Source organism: Delphinapterus leucas, chromosome 6 (assembly GCF_059928025.1).
Source record: "Delphinapterus leucas isolate spDelLeu-1000000601 "Yukka" chromosome 6, BTC_Dleu_Yukka2, whole genome shotgun sequence".
Lineage (NCBI taxonomy): Eukaryota > Metazoa > Chordata > Mammalia > Artiodactyla > Monodontidae > Delphinapterus > Delphinapterus leucas.
The window spans coordinates 82,402,786-82,419,172 of NC_143134.1; the positions used below are offsets into that span (position 1 = coordinate 82,402,786).

The window sequence follows — 16,387 nt, forward strand, 5'->3', positions numbered from 1 at the left end:
TCTCTGTCTATAGGGCCCAGTAGAGAGAGGAAGGGGAAATTTCACCTTATTCTTTCCAAATTTAGATTCACAGAAGAAAATATTTGTGTGAATTAGTTTCTTGAGCATAAAGACTGGTAAAGATTTTGTTATAAGCACTCTTGTTTTCTGTTGATCCTTTCCCTTCCATAGATGGTCACTGTCTTATGTTGTCTCTGTCTTTTGTGTCATTTGTCATAAGGAGGAGAACCATAGGTCAGATAAGGTTTTCCTTTCATCTTGTTCTTTGTCTTGAGAGCTTGGCTTTTTGACTAGTAAGAAAACTCTCTCTAGTCATCACCAGCTGGAAGGTGCTAGTATCAGCCTGTATCTGGCAGCCACTATAGGATGGCAACTCGAAACACATTCTCTTTGTCCCACTGTGCCAGCTCTCAGGGGAGTTTGTCTTAAGGGGTCCTAGTCCATAAGGGGCCTTTGGCGTCTCAACCTCTGTTGTCTTGTTAGTGGTGGAAAAGCCCCATTCCAGTAGTGTCTTGCCTGGTATTACAGATTAGCAGGTTTGTGACTGGAGGTGTTTCATGTTCTCACAGAAAACATGAGAGATTGTTTTCAGTACACCATTCCTACCACCTGTGACAAAGAAGGTCTTTGCTTTCTTAGGCTAACTCTGGGAGTGAACTTTCTTGACATTATGAGGGTCAGGCTTTTGCACTGTCCTAGGGGACACCTCTTGCATCCACGGTTAAGCCATAAAGAGCCATACTGGTTTGAGTTGCTATTGAGATTAATATACCATTGAAGATCCTACTCATCAATGGCAAGATGATGGATCTTTTGAACTGGAAAAACTTTTATAAAATTGGAAAAAAATTTTCCAATTGGAAACTTATAAAATTGGGAAAAAATTCTCATTCTAAGGAATTGTCTTATTAGTACCTATGGAAAGATCAGATTGAAAAGAGGACAAAAGGAGTATGGTGTCTAGCCTTAGGGACTCTTTTAACAAGGTAAAATTACAAAGCCCCTTTTGCCTGCACTTTCAGAAGATCCTACCAGATTTAGAGTTAGAAAGATCAGTGGCCATTCACAACCTCGCTCACAAGGACCTTGACTGGATGCTCGGGGGTATTCTTCCCACCCATAATTATACTGCAGTTATTAGAGAAGCCAGACAGCCCCCTAGTGGACCCCGCCCCCCTCCCCCGACTCCCAACCAAGGAAACAGATGACCAGAATTTCTCCCAGGCTCTCCTGCAAATGATCAGGAAATGGATCAGTGGAGGTTAGTGTTCAGAGGATGATAGAAGCAAGAGTGAACTGGTCCAAGGTTGAATTGTACACTCAAGGAGAGCATTCGAAGGCCTTTGCTGAATGCTTTATACAGACTTTACAAAGGTAAATTGTACTAAACCCTAAAGCTCCAGAACATAGTAATGTTATTTCCATCTCAGTTGGAATGGAAACCTTCTCCTTTGGTAAAAATGTGGCTGATTGTAGAGAGAAAAATGATGCTTCCGTAAATAATATACCCTTGTGGATATCAGGTTCTAGTCCTGTTAACTGTCTGAAGTTTCATTATTTTCCTGTAAACTGGACTAGATCCTACTTTCCTCAAATAATCTGGCTATATCTCTTCAAACTAACGTTTCCAATTTTCCTCCACTCTTTTGACTTGGAATCACTAAGAACAAATTGTATGAAGTTCCTAGAAATCTGATATGTCCTGATATAATATTATCACTTGTAATTCTAGTTATTATCTTAAAAGGTATGTCACAGACATAACCATATTTCCTTGTCAATTGCATTACAACAAAGGCTCATTATATCTTTAACCATGGCTGTTTTTAAGTCTTTTGTCATTTATGAAAGTTATTGTGCTTTTGCAAAAGTTATTTCCCAAAGCCCTGCAAACTGAATGTGAATGGACTGACATAAAGTTCAGAGAAATGACCCCAGCGGCTCACGGTTAGATCATCTTTGTGCCTGTTGCTGTGTGGACCACTCAGGAAGTTTATCTGAACATCCGATGACATCAGACAAATTCAAATTGCAGAAGATGCTTCAACCCCAACATCTAGAAATCTGACTGGAAGCCTTCGGGACTCAGGCTGAGTTTATAATTTGACCCAACCACTAACTTTTGTTTTTCTCTTGTTTCCATAGACATGCCTCTTATTAAATACCCAATTGCTCGCACCGTATAAGGCTAACTTCGGGACCCCACCTGCAACACCAGCTCCTGAAATGAGACACAACTGCTTAACTGAGCTGACCTGTCCTCGAGATTAAGAGGTTGGTTCAATGAAATAATAGAGCACTCTATCAGCCTAGCTTCTAGACTGTGAAACTTCATTGAACTTTTAAAAAAAATTTATTATTTATTCATTTATTTACTTTGGCTGTGCCGGCTCTTCGTTGTGGCATGTGGACTTCTTAGTTGTGGCATGCATGTGGGATCTAGTTCCCCGACCAAGGATTGAACCTTGGCCCCCTGCATTGGGACGTTGCAGCATGGGGGATCTTTGTTGTGGCATGCAGGATCTTTAGTTGCAGCATGTGGGCTTCTTAGTTGTGGTATGTGGACTTCATAGTTGTGGCATGCATGTGGGATCCAGCTCCCTGACCAGGAATTGAACCTGGACCCCCTGCATCGGGAGCATGGAGTCTTACCTGCTGGACCTCCAGGGAAGTCCCTCATTGAGCTTTCAAAGACAGGACTGAAGAGGAACAGAATATGCCACCCCAAAATTTGCTTTTTCGGTATAAGGATTACTTTGAGCTGACTATTGTTAGTTTAGTTGTTCGATTCTTTTCCCAAATAGGGTATTACAGAGTATTGAGTAGAGTTCCCTGTGCTATAGAGTAGGTTCCTATTAGTTATCTATTTTATATATAGTACTGTATATGTGTCAATACCAATCTCCCAATTTAATCCCTCCCCCTCACTTGGTAACCATAAGTTTGTTTTCTACATCTGTGAGTCGATTTCTGTTTTGTAAATAAGTTCATTTGTACCAATTTTTTAGATTCCACATATAAGCGATATTATATATTTGTCTTTCTCTTTCTGACTTCACTTAGTATGACAATCTCTAGATCCATCCATGTTGCTGCAAATGGCATTATTTCATTCTTTTTAATGGCTGAGTAATAGTCCATTGTATATATGTGTCACATCTTCTTTATCCATTCCTCTGTCGATGGACACTTAGGTTGCTTCCCTGTCTTGGCTATTGTAAATAGTGCTGCCATGGACATTGGGGTGCATGTGTCTTTTTGAATTATGGTTTTCTCCGGATATATGCCCAGGAGTGGTATTGCTGGGTCATATGGTAACTATTTTTAGTTTTCTAAGGACTCTCCATACTGTTCTGCATAGTGGCTGTACCAATTTACATTCCCACCAACAGTGCAAGATGGTTCCCTTTTCTCTACACCCTCTCCAGCATTTATTGTTTGTAGATTTTTTGATGATGGCCATTCTGACTGGTGTGAAGTGATACCTCATTGTAGTTTTGATTTAGCATCTGTTCATGTGCTTTTTGGTGATTATTTTTAAGAAACAGACACAGGAAAAGCTCTGAAAACCTATTGTAAGGGAAATTTACATTTATAAGGGAACTCTCCATTTTAAGCGTGTCTCCCTCTCTGTACCTAGAAGAGAAGGGTGACTCTAAATGACAAGAAACTCTTTATCAATGGAGAAGGTGCCCAGCTTAATTCTGCAAAACAACCTTACCCTTTTCTACTGTGCTTTACCTGTTAACCTCCCATAACTGACCTTCCCTCCTCCTCCATCTTTCTTGTGTCTTTAGCTGAAGAAGGTAATTAAGGTGATGGCTTGGGCCATTTCAGGGGAGTTAAACTCAGTTTTCCAGGGTAGCTCCCATGTATACAGGAGGTATAAATGGTGTTAGATGTTACTTTTCTCCTGTTAATCTTGTATTACAGGGGTGGGGTCTCAGCCAAGAACCTAGAAGGGTGGAGGTAAAATTAGTTTTCCTCCCCTCTAAGGACATTTAGAAAGTTTCTGAGTTATTAACTATTAAAGTCACAGCATTCTTCTTTTTAGGAGCATAACTATCAATCAATCAGCCATGAGCTCAAGGAAACACATTATCCAATGCTAATGGAAAAATGGTATATTCTTAACTGCCTCAGAAAGGCACATCATACATGGTTCAAACAGCAAATCTGTGGTGGCCATCAGACCTTTGGCAGGGCTTACATTACATTTGTTAAACAGGTTGGGTTTTAAAACTTATTTCATAAGTTTATAAGACCTGGTCATTTACACTGGAATTTTTATATATATATATATATATATATATATATATATATATATATATACACACACACATTTTTCAGCAATACAACATATATACTATCTAGAGCCCATTTATCTTCTTATGTCAACTTTGGTTCCATAGTGATCAAATTGTGGCAAAACTAAATTAGAGGTACTGATACTGTCATTAATTTGACTTAGAAAGTTAACACAAAGAAGAACCAACTGTTTTAGAAGAACCAACTGTTTTTAAAAAAAAGTCTCTGGTTGCATGTTAAAGGTATACTTCAGCATGGAGAGAAAAACAATTACAAGATTTAGTTAAAAAAAGGATAATCCTAGAGGTCTCAAAGCATGACCTATAAATTGAGTCCTCTGTGATTTTTTTAACGGCTATTCTTACACACACTTCAATTAAAAAAAACAAAATTGTAAATCACAGTGGTTCTTAAAAATTCTATAAAATATCAAATTCAAAAATTACACAAAAATCTTACAGCCTAAAGTCAAGAAAAGAAATGTAAAAACAATTTGGGAATAAAGACTTTGAAAAAGCTTTGCTAAACTCAAATATCTTACAAGCTCCATCACCCATCCCCATCCCTGTGGCCTGCATGATGGACTTGGTGCCACCTCTGGGCTGGGCCGAGTGATGTCAGAAGCACTTACAAATAAAAACACGAGGAGCTTGCAAATCCGGTTTGCTGGCCTGGGTGAGGAGTGGGCAGCAGCTTTCAAACTAGGTTGAATTCCCTCAGGTTTAGTTGTAGAATTGTGTCTTTCACAGCAGCAAACACAAAGCGGATATTCTCTGTGTCTGTAGCGCATGTGAAGTGGGAATAGATGACTTTCTCTTTGTCGGGGTTCTGATCTTGATACAGCTTCAGGATAAAGTCTCTGGCAGCTTTGACATCTTGCTTTGGTCCTAGTCATGAGGGCAGTTAGAGGAATAAAAAAGAAAGATCCCAACTCACCACCACGTCCTCCCAAAATCATTTTCAATGCACTCTTGTTCTTATTTGGAATCCCCCTTTGAGCCATCTTATCTCTAGAGACTCATTTACCTGGGACACTATTTTTATTATACCTTATTATGAACCTGCAAAAGAGTATTTTAAAGTGTCCCCTGGTATCTAAAAATCATACTTTAAGGAGATTTGTTGAAAAATGACCTAATTTAATTTTCTGATTTGGACCACTTTTGAAGAGGTAATTCTTAAGTGAACTAGGAGAGCAAAGAGAAAGAATATGGGGACTAACATAACTAGTCACCCAAGTGTGACTCTAAAGCTTGAGAGCTGTATACTACATGGCAACGTGGTGAATAAAGGGAAAAAGGAGAGTGCTTAAACACTACTTCTCTAAATATCAATGTCAAACTTGGTAACATTTCTACACCAGAAATAATTAGCAATAGGGCATAAAGTCTCCTGCCTTGGATAGGTCATATAGATACCTTCAGCGTCTACCCTGCGTCTGGTAAAGGGCTGCCACACTTCACCTTACACATCAGAAGTGCCAGGTGCTCTGACTGGCCCTGGAAGTGCAAAGGTGAGTCAGGCCCAGTCTCTGCCCTCAGGATCTGACTGGGGTGAGAGCTGAAGGCCGAGAGAGAGCAAGGCAAGCCCAGGCCCCCAGGGGAGCATGAGGGGGGGTGGACTTCCCAAAGGGGGAAGTGCCTGAGCTGGGTCTCAGAGAACAAAGTGGAGTTAGCAAAGGAGCTGGCAGTGTATTCCAGGCATTGGGAGAGGCGTGTGCGGAGGTGCTGAGGTGAAAACACACAGTGATTCTACTGGAGCTTCCATTCAGAGGTGGGGAATGGTGAGAAAGTCCATTAGAGGCAGATCAGGGAGGCCCCTACGAGCCATGCTGAGAACTCTGAACTGATGCCAGGGCGGCCAGGTCAGCAAGATGGACACTTACTTACCGGTGTATTCTGGGAAATAGCTAATTAGATGAGAGTACATGATTTTCTCTTCCAAAAGATCCTTCTTGTTTAAAAACAAAATCACTGATGAGTTCAGAAACCAGGGATAGGTGATGATGGTTTTAAATAAGGCTTTGCTTTCCTCCATGCGGTTCTAAGTGAAAAACAAGAGACTTAGGATAAATTAGAAAGAAAAGCAACGGTTCGGGAACAACATACCAAATCACTGGCTCCACCCATCTGTCCTCCTCTTACCCAGCTGCCGTCTCCAGGTCGCTGCCCTTGCTGAGGCTGCTGAGCAAGTGGGGTCTCCGGCCGCTATTTCCCTGGTCCCCGCCCTCTCATTAATCACCCCCTTCGGGATCTCCTCTCCTGTAGCACCCAAACTCTTCTCTGACCCCAAAACACATAAGGATATAAGAAAGGCTTCTGTGCAACTTGGAAAAAGAAGGTTCAAACCCATAGTTGATGGAAGTTTTCTGTGTATAACTACTGGGATTACCAAGTGGGGGCAGTTCAGAGATGCAGACCGACCTGAGACACACTTTAATTGGGTGTGGGCTTCCAGGCTGGGTGTCGGGAGGCCGGTGACAATGAGAGGAAGGAAGGCTCTTCCGGCAGGGCCACCGCCCTTAGGAATGCTGGACGCTGGCAGAGAAGGGAACTAACGCTCCTGAGCACCTGCCCTGCACCATGCTTGACACGTGTGTAACACAAGCGAGCTCCCCAAGGGGAACGTGTCCCCGTTTTATAGGTGAGCATACTATCGTTCACAAAATTTAAGTACTTTTCCAAGACTGTATAATAGTACAACCTAGTGGAAGCTATGTAGAAGGACAGTAGTCATTTCTGGCCATTAGACACTGGCAAGAAAATATTAAGTGATCCTAATTTATGGAGAGCAGACAGGGCACATACAAATCTTATCTGGTGACAAATAATTGTTCTGGCTAGCATTCCGCTCTCAAGTATTTCTAAGAGGAAAGAAACACTTTCCTTCCTTCCTTTAGACTGAGAAACATGAAAGCCCAGTGCACCGGCTCCAGAGGGACACGCCCTAAATTTCTGTTCCTACAACTCCCAACTCCTGGGCCCATTATCCTACTCAGTACGTTTCTGGAGGTCAATTCTGGAATTTACTACCAGAAAGGTAACATCTCACTTGTTTTTAAAGCTTCTTTAAAATTTATTATAATCTTACCAATAATGATCTCCAAGGAAATACAACATATGAAAAAACAATTCCTATACGGCATAGTGCGTGGATGCAACACACATCTACAACTAGGATGGAAAAGTCTGGAGTGGCAACCTAGGATTTTTTTCCCCAGATACCTAGGGTTTTTCAGAGAGGAGAAAATATTTAATTTCTAGGCACATCAGGGTAAGGTACTTACCCCTGGCGCACCTGACTAATCCTTTGAGTTTCCCGAGAAATTTCCTGAGACAAATTTGGAGCTATTTTTCATACTGGTAACTCAATACCTTCACTTTTAAAAAAAAATCTCTCCACTGGAAGAGCTGGGCAGCCGCCAAGATTTCTATTCTTCTTTGCACAGTGACACTAGTAAATGGGCTAATCCTCCACTAATAAGCTAATGTAACTGCTCCTCAGAGAAATGTCTGCTCTCAATAAATACCAGATAGAATCTGCTCATAATTATGGCCTAATCCTGGAAATAATTCTTTATTGATTTACTTTCATGCCCTACAAGCAAGAGATATTTCTATTGTAAAAGGTCAAGAGGTCTTGTGCAAAGGGTCGGGGAAAAGACAATGGTTATCACACAGAAAATACCCCCAACCTCACAAAGAAGTGACTGCGATGGTTCCCCTCACTTTCCAGGCAGATCTAGCTAACGGAGTTCACCCAGCCAGCGTCATGGCCACTCTGCAGAGGACACTGAATGCCTGACTGGGGTGGATCAGTCCCAGCTGCCCTGAGCAAGTCCCTTCCAGGGAAAGCAAAGGGCAGATGCTATCCCAGGCGGGCCCAGGACAGCTCCAAGCATATGGCAACACTCCCCATGCCAACTCAGCTAGGGACCTAATTTGGGAGTGCCATGGGCCATGGAGGCTGGGAAGCCTGTTCTCAGATGAAGTTTATTAGAAATAGTGTTGTTCAACTTTGGCTGTATATTAACATCCCCAGGGGGCTTAGTGAAGATACCCCCAACTCAAAACCAGGAAATAGGAATGTCTACTATAGGGTCCTAAAGATTCTTTTTTTTTTTTTTTTTTTTAATATGCAGCCAAGGCTGAGACCCATGGTTTTGAGTGGCTCTACCCTTTGTAGTGCATTAGATTAGATCCCCAAGCTCAGGCCACACACAGCACCAATTAAATTAATCTCTGGGGTTGGCCCCAGCCGCCAGGTTTTTCGTTAAGGTCCCTTGAGGATTTTAGTGTATACCTGAGTTTAAGAACCGGGATTCTAGGTTAGTGATTCTCAAATTACCTGGGATCTTAAAGATGCTGATTTATTCGGTCTGGGTTGATTCAGAAGGTGTGCATTTCTAACAAGCACCCAGGTGACGCCTGTGCTGTTAGCCCACAGACATCACTTTGCAGAGCGAGGCGATTTAACCTAAGGGATAGGGTCTAATGCCAGAGCTGGCTGGCTTCTTGCAAACTGCAGAAATAGGTTTCTGTCTTCCGCAGCTAACTGAATTCCTCACCCAGCATACCTCATTGTCACACTCAGCCAGGACCTGGTCGTATTCACTCAGAGCAACCAAAAAAATAATGGAGGTGACACTCTCAAAGCAGTGAATCCATTTCCGTCTTTCAGATCGTTGGCCACCAACATCCACCATCCTGTTCAACAGAAACATATGACTCTTTGGAGGAAAGGACATGGAAATCACACTCTTTAGGGTCCTCAGTAATTTTTAAGAATAAAAAGGGATCCTAAGATTAAAATGTTTGAGCACTGCTACTTTAGGCAATGAGGAACCACTGGATGTTTCCTAGCAAAGGAGGCACAGAATGTAAGTGAAGTTACTAAAGATGTGTGCCGAGGTCACTCGGGTGGAGCCTGCTTGGAGACACTGGTTAGGAAAGCTGCTGCAATAGTCCCGGCAGAAAGCTCAAGCATCCACTTGGGCATTGCCCTAACCACCAGAGAGTGCCAGGACACCAGACACAAAAGAGTAGAAATGCAGGCAGGCAGGCAGGCTTCAGGACCACTGGGCTTCCTTCCAGCCCTCCCCCTTCTTGTTTCACTGGCTCCTCCAGTTAATCTACAAATCCTTTCTGCATTAGCTGGGTGCCACCAGTTTATGGAAATGAGTCCAAGGGGCCTCTCTAGAGTAGAAAAGCATGTACTTCAAGAGTGCTGGGCCCTGTCTAAAGGGATGGCTGCTACACCACTGCAGCTGGACAAAGACGCAGCCTCGCTATTGGACCAGATCCTCCAACTTTTCAAGAGAAACTATCCCCCAACTTACCAAGAGGTAGCAAATGTTTCCAGCAAAATAGCCCAATCTTTATAAATATTGGCTCAAAAATGTTTTTAAACGTCAAGTGGGCTAAAGAGAATGCATCTGTGGACCAGAGTCAGGTTTTGGAAGCTGCAAGCAGCAGTTGATTCTGAAAAGGTTTGGATAAATTTATGGGCACGCAGACATAGGGCATGTGCTTGCAGAGATGCAGAATATCAAGGGGCTCGATCAGAGGGCTCCCCCGACATGACAGTGCTCCAGAAGCACTGAGATGCAGGTGGAGTACAGACAGGACCTGGACACGGCAGGACTGTACTTATGCTGTCTCAACTAGACAAGCGTGTGTAACAGTTATTAGGAGGAACAAGGGAACTAACAGATATAAAAGTCCCTTGAAATCTGCAGTGATAAATCTTGGAGAAGAGAATAGAAGGGAAGAGAAATATTCAACAGTATCTTCACTCTGTGGGTTACAGAAATATACATCTGTGTGTGTGTGTGTGTGTGTGTGTGTGTGTGTTTTACACATAAGAATCATTCCAGACATCAGTAGGGAGTCTCTTCTTCTCTAAGGGGAATAGAAAGGTGGTTTTCTCTCCTCTGTAGGACTTAAGACCAACCACAATTCTAAATACCCTGTGATGGAGAGGGCCAATATTGCCCTAAGAGATGGAAGCCCTTTTAGCAATAACACATTTAAGACTCCATTTGGGGACTTCCAAGCCTGGACAGATTCTTAACGGACCATGTCAGGGTGACAGACGTACCGAAAGATGATGTTTTCCAAATCAAATGGGTACTCAATGATGCCGGTTGTGGGCACTCGGACACGAAGCACGTCTTGCTGCGTTGGCACGAACGATGGCATGGCGATCCGGTCAATGTCCGTCAGGTAACTGATGTTAGAGAACAAGATGATGAGAAGGAAGAAATGCCCCTCCAGGGAAGTCACCCCAACTCACAGTGACCCTACTCAGATTCACGGATTCATCAGTGACTTTCCTGAGAGCCAACACTCCAGCCCTCCTACAACTGTGTGGAGAGAATATGGATCAGAAGCCTTCGTGAGCCTTCTGGGAAATGTGCAGATCTCGCCTCTCTTCCTGCTGGTTCTCAGCTCCATCACTCTGGCCAGTGAGGGAGCCAGCGGGGCCACAGGAGGAGGAGATTGGAACAGGCCCTCTGACGTCTCACGTGTCCTCCTCTCCCCAAAGGTCCTTCTCCCTCCCACACGCCCTCATCCAAGAACATTACAGAATGTAGATGCTGTTCTTGGACACTTGGCTCAATGAGTTAGTCCAATGGGAAGTCCTCTCAAAATGAGAAAAAGTTCCTTGTTACACTGGGAAACTGAACACCTAAAATAACCCAAAGCTTGTCTTGGATTATTTTTGGCCAAATATTAAAGCCCTAAGCTTAAGACATGTCACTTTTTCTGTGGTAAAACAAGAGGACACTACTTTTTTTTTTAATCTTAAGGCCTTTTAAAGAGGCACTTTTGCATAAATAGCTGAGGCCCTGGCCAATGACGGCGTTGGTGACTTGGAGCCCCCTGCAAAGAGAGGTGGCCCCGCCTTCTCCCCAACCCCCTCCACCCCTCACCTACCCCCTTACAGGCAGAGCTCACCTAGGTCTGCTGGCGCTGAACATGTGGCCTCAAGGGGAGCCAAGAGGTAACAGGCAAACCCTATTCCTGTGCAGCCCTCAGCGCAGGAAGCAAACCACTGGGTCAGCCTTCTGTGACCCACACCCCCACGCATGGCCCCAGGGCTTATCGTCATGGACTTCCGTTTGTGATATTTTGATTTACACCTGTCTCGTTCCACTGGACTGTATGTTCCTTCAGGGCAGAGCACCAGTTGTACCTGTAGCCCTTACCTCAGTGCCTGGCACACAGCAGAGACACATCACATTTTTGTGAAATGAATACCTGTCCAAATAAGCAGACAGTACCAGCAGAGTGGATGACAACCACTGACCTGGACCAAGGAAGTGCCCAAGTGCCTGGGGTCTCGCCGGTTCCAAAGGCAGGGCACTGTCCGGGTTTGTGAGTGCCGTTTTCTCTATCGTTGCAGCTCTGCCCACCACCCTAGCCACTCCCCACATTCTTCTCAGTGGACTTGCCCCAGTTTTCAGGGCTCCACTGAGTTCTACAGCAGGCCCAGTGGCTCTTTTCCGAGTTGATCTACATCAAGAGCCCCAGCCACTCCCCAGGGCCTTCACAGAAGCAAATGACACAGGCTGTCCCAGGGAAGGGCCAGGGATGCCTTGGCTGACTTGGAACCGTCCCTGGCTCCCCAGCTGTCAAAGGCAGTCTGCCCTCCTCCTGGGGACACGGCCTTCCTTCCTGCGAGCTGTCTTCTATGCTGATCCAACAACGTATCAGGGCTTATTTTACTTCCTTTTCCTCCTTTGCTGCTGTGCTGGACCTAAATGTTCCTCTACTCAGATTGGTTGTGCTAACCTGGATTAATGTCACTCAACACTCAGCCTGGGACAAATGCCAAAGGGAGGCCTAGTGAAACTGAGGAGGTAAGATTCTGGTTTCCTTTCCTGCCCGCTGGCTTGTCCAGATGATGGGTGAATTACCCACCCACACCAGCTCGAAGGGCAATGACAGCACCTGAAGAGAAGGGGATGGGTCGGGGGAAAGGATTCCAGGGCCTTCAGAGGGCAGAAATGACGCAGGGCAAGAGGGAAGGAGCTGAGTTGCAGAAGCAGGAATCCTCACCCCTTCAAGAAGGACCATGACAACTATTTGCCCAGTGATCTGGCTGATGGAAGCACTGCCTTGGGAAATTCTTAATAAAATCAAACCCTGTGATCTCCGTCGGAGAGTGTGCACGCAGTGGATTACTGATTTAAAACTAGAGCCTTATGGATCCCAAATATAATGTGTAGGCAAACAAAGGGCTCCCGGACTGAGCTTTCTCCATGGCTGGGCCCGCAGAGCCTATCTCGCCCACTAGAGGGCAGCACCAGATCAGCCACTGACGGGTGTATTGCACTGCGCTTCTAAACTCTGATTTTAGATTTTAGGGCAATTGGACCTGCTGTCTACTGATCAGGAACCCAGAAGGCAGAGGGATGTGGAGAGGGGGAAGTAGAAGCCAGCAGCAGACGTAGTCCTGGTTTAAATCAGATCGTTTCAGCACCCCAAATGAGATCAGCCCCACCAAGGGAAGCCCACATTTGACTTACCCTCTCACTGAAAAGGACAGAGGCTTAGAACTTGACGAGGAAAGGTAGATATGGGCAGGGAGAGCTATCTGGGGCTCCACAGGGGGACTGAAGATTTCAGGAGGTGGGAAGAGAGGCAACTGAAAGTAAGAGTGGGTTACAGACGAGCAGAAGGGAGGTAGTGTGGCCCCCGGGTGCCTCATTTTGGCGAGTAGCTCATTTCTCCCCCCTTGAAGCGTGGCCATGCTTGCCTGAAAGCACCCTGGGTGGCCACAGCCTGGGGCTCGGTACTCACTATCTGGCAGAGTCTGACAGCTGGTATTCCCTCCTCCTGTCATAACATTCCTGGATTCCCGGGTCCTGCCAGAGCTGCGTGATGGCCTCCACCTGGTCCCTGGAGAGAGCGGAGACCTTGTCCACGTCCACTTCTCTGATCAGCTGGGCATTTTCCTGCTCAAAGGAACGGAGAACCTTTCATTAGGCAAAGGAAAGGAAGCCAACATATTGATGACTTGGGGACAAGACCTGCCCTGGTCCGTGGATTCGGGAAGATGTCCCTAGATGCTAGGGTGTGGGGGGTGCTCTCCAGAAGAGCTGCTCACAGCCAAGCCACTCAGTTGCGGCCTCATTGGGTAGAGATGATGTGGCTCCTTAACTCAGTGGAGAGCGCCAGAGAAGGCCCAAGACCTGTGGCCTTCGGTCCCAGCAGTACCCGGGGGCCAGTTTCACCAGCATTCAACATCCAGGTGTGAACAGAGAAACACGGGAACGATTGATCATCACTGATTATCATCGTACTAACAAACATTACTTCCTCATTAACACGCAACTCATTTTGAATACGTGTGTAGCCAATGGAACAATTTAAAAGTAACATTATTGTTAGTGGCATACCGAGGGTGGGGTAAGCGGGTCCATCCCAGTGCAGGAAATAAAGGAGTGCGTCATCTTCAGATCATTGAAAAATACCACCACCAACAATCACCAGGCGGTTTTCTTTCTCTTCCCTTTATTTTTTAAAAGATGTTTTAATAGACTTTACTTTGTAGAGCAGTTTTAAGTTAAGAGCAAAACAGGAAAGTACAGAGAGTTCTCATACAGTCTGCTTTTTATTATCAGCATCACTAATAAAACTCTTTCCCACTGGGCGGACCACACCCAGCGGAACCCTCACACCATGCCACTGACTGCTCTAATATTATGTTTACTACTCCATCACTAAATTATTATTGCTCTAATACTACTGCTTTATTCCAGTAACTGTTAAGATCATTATTGCTGTAATTATTACTGTTACAGCAGTTATCATTTATTACCCACTTAATAAGTGCTCAGGGCTCTACGTATATTATCTCATCAACAGAAGGCAAGCCAGAGGCCAGAAATCTTTCCAAACCTTAGCAAATAGAAATGATAAGACTGGCCTGTATCCGCAACACATCCTTGTGTTGGCCCCAGAGACTCAGCATCCGATCCCTGGCTGCAAGTTGCAGCAAACAAGAGAATCCTGCTGAGGGAGACAGGAGCCCGGCCTCGTCTTCCCTCTCCCATCTTGCTGTATCTCACAGCAATTACATCATGCACTGGCAGCTGTGAGTCAGCAAAGCAACCTTTGGCAGCTCTGATCTCCTGCACCCCTTGAAAAGTCACTCTCATCTCGCATTTCTCATCATGAAACCCAACAGGAGGTTGGAGGAAAGGGAGATCTTATAGATTCACTTGACTCAGGGAAAAACCAAGGGCTGTGATTCAATCAACACGACTTTGCCCTACATCCATCAAGAGGGAGTACAAACTCTTCCCCTAGACTGTGGGATCCTCAGGCAGGTAGAGGATCTTTGCAGAGTCTCAAACAAGGTCTAGGCAGTATGGGTTAGTGGCAAGTGCCTGGGCGGGGAATCAGGACCCTGAATTCTAAGTAGTTCAGTCGGGACTTTTAAGGAACCCAATAGGTTCCCTGCCTCAGCATGGTCATTTGTAAGAGGAGCCAGTGATTTTCAATGGGAACCTGATTTATAAAGTATCACCCAAATGTAAGCAGATCTCGCCTTATTATTGCAATAGATGCCTAATAAATATTTCTTGTTTGCCAAAACAGGACACAGTGACAGCCCTTACAACAGGACTTCTAATCCTGCCCAGTGGCACATTTTGTGCCGTGTGCCCTATTGTTAGCCAGAGAGAACAATAAATGGAGAACGTGGACAGTGTCTCAATGTAGCAGGAGGGCTGTCTCCCGCTTCCTCCCCTTCTCCCGCCACTCTCCCACCTCCCAAATATGGTCAGAGGGTCTCCACTGGAGGATGAGGATGACAGAGCTTGGCCACACCAGGCGTGGTGAGGGCGCTGACCTGGGCGTAGCTCTCAATTATCTGTTTTCCCGTCTTCGTGACAAGTCAGGAAATGCCACAAGGGCAGAGCCAATGTCTTACTTATCCTTACATCCCAGAACCTCATGCAGTGCCTGGCAAATAACAGGTGGCCTCTATGGATGCAGGTGCCCAATAAACATCTGTGGTGCACATAAAACTGTATCTCTCTAACAGATGGATAACCATGGGAAAATAACAGTGAAAGAACACTAGAGCAGGATGATGGAAGCCTGTGCCGGGCACGGTGGGAACACAGAGGAGCTGGGAGACGGAAAAGCCTCCCTAGTGGAGGAAAGGCTCCAGTGACTCTTGGCCAATTGGTCTTAACCACTCTGCCCCTGGTACGGTCAGCATCTTTGCTTGTTGCTTGTCAGCAACACAAGGTTGTTGCTTGTCAGCAACACAAGGCAGGCCTCTTGTGTTGCTTTTCTACACGTAACTGTTAAATTCAGCTTACCTGCTGAGAGGTAGCCCTGTGAGAATCATCAGCGATGTTACAAATATTTCTACCTCTCCTCCTCACAGAGGCAATGAAGTACTGTACTCTGTGATGAAGGACACATAAGTGGAAGCAACATCTGTCTCTTTTAGGAAGAAACTTTAAAGAACCAGTGAGTAATTCACCACATTGCCTTTTGTCTACTGTGGTGATTACCATGGGATAAGATGGAGCCTCCATCAGCCAGGCTTCCTGAGTGATGATGATAATGAGCTAACACACCATACTGCATATGGAGCATGAGTGAGAAATCAACTTTAATTAAGTAAGCTACACTTTGGGGGAAGTTTGTTACTGCAGCATAACCCACTCTATCCTGACTGATACATGTTGCAATGGATAAACCCAGTGTCTGGCTCTTCCAGTAGATAGAAAAAGTGGATCCCAGGGAGATATTAGAGAGGAATACAGGCTTCTACATAGGCTTCTTGGGGGAGAGGTGGAATTTGGGGAAAAGACATAGACCTGGGATTTCGGGTAACCAGGGGAATTCAGCCAGGTGAGAAAAACATACTGTCTGTTCAGACCAGCGAGGGGATTTGGGTGGAATCCTGCTTGAAAGAAGAGGAGAACAGAGGCTCCTTAAAGACCCAACAACTGGGACTTTGGTTTGGAACAGACTAGACTTAAGGCGGCTGGAAGGATTCCAAGTCTAGAGGTCTCCTGTCCGTCTCTGGCTGCTCCTGGTTAGCTCTC

General features: G+C 45.0%; 2 protein-coding genes across 4 annotated transcripts in view; one reads left to right on the forward strand and one right to left on the reverse strand.

Moving 5' to 3' along the window:
• Positions 1-16,387, forward strand: part of VPS13A (vacuolar protein sorting 13 homolog A) — a 273,758-nt gene that overhangs the window by 249,508 nt on the left and 7,863 nt on the right. For 2 of the 3 annotated variants that reach the window (XM_089913319.1, XM_089913320.1), the window contains one exon: positions 2,146-2,274. The gene's annotated coding sequence lies outside the window, so the exon portion shown is untranslated. Of the gene's footprint in view, positions 1-2,145; positions 2,276-16,387 lie in introns of those variants that run through there. The other variant, XM_022573468.3, reaches the window with a different exon arrangement.
• The window catches only part of GNA14 (G protein subunit alpha 14), a 198,029-nt gene continuing 183,340 nt past the window's right edge, over positions 1,699-16,387 (reverse strand). The window contains exons 3-7 of the mRNA XM_022573467.3: positions 13,116-13,270; positions 10,408-10,536; positions 8,885-9,014; positions 6,198-6,351; positions 1,699-5,195 (exon numbers count right to left, since the gene is read on the reverse strand). Coding sequence (XP_022429175.1) covers positions 5,005-5,195; positions 6,198-6,351; positions 8,885-9,014; positions 10,408-10,536; positions 13,116-13,270 — 759 coding nt within the window. The 3' untranslated portion in view covers positions 1,699-5,004. The remainder of the gene's footprint in view (positions 5,196-6,197; positions 6,352-8,884; positions 9,015-10,407; positions 10,537-13,115; positions 13,271-16,387) is intronic.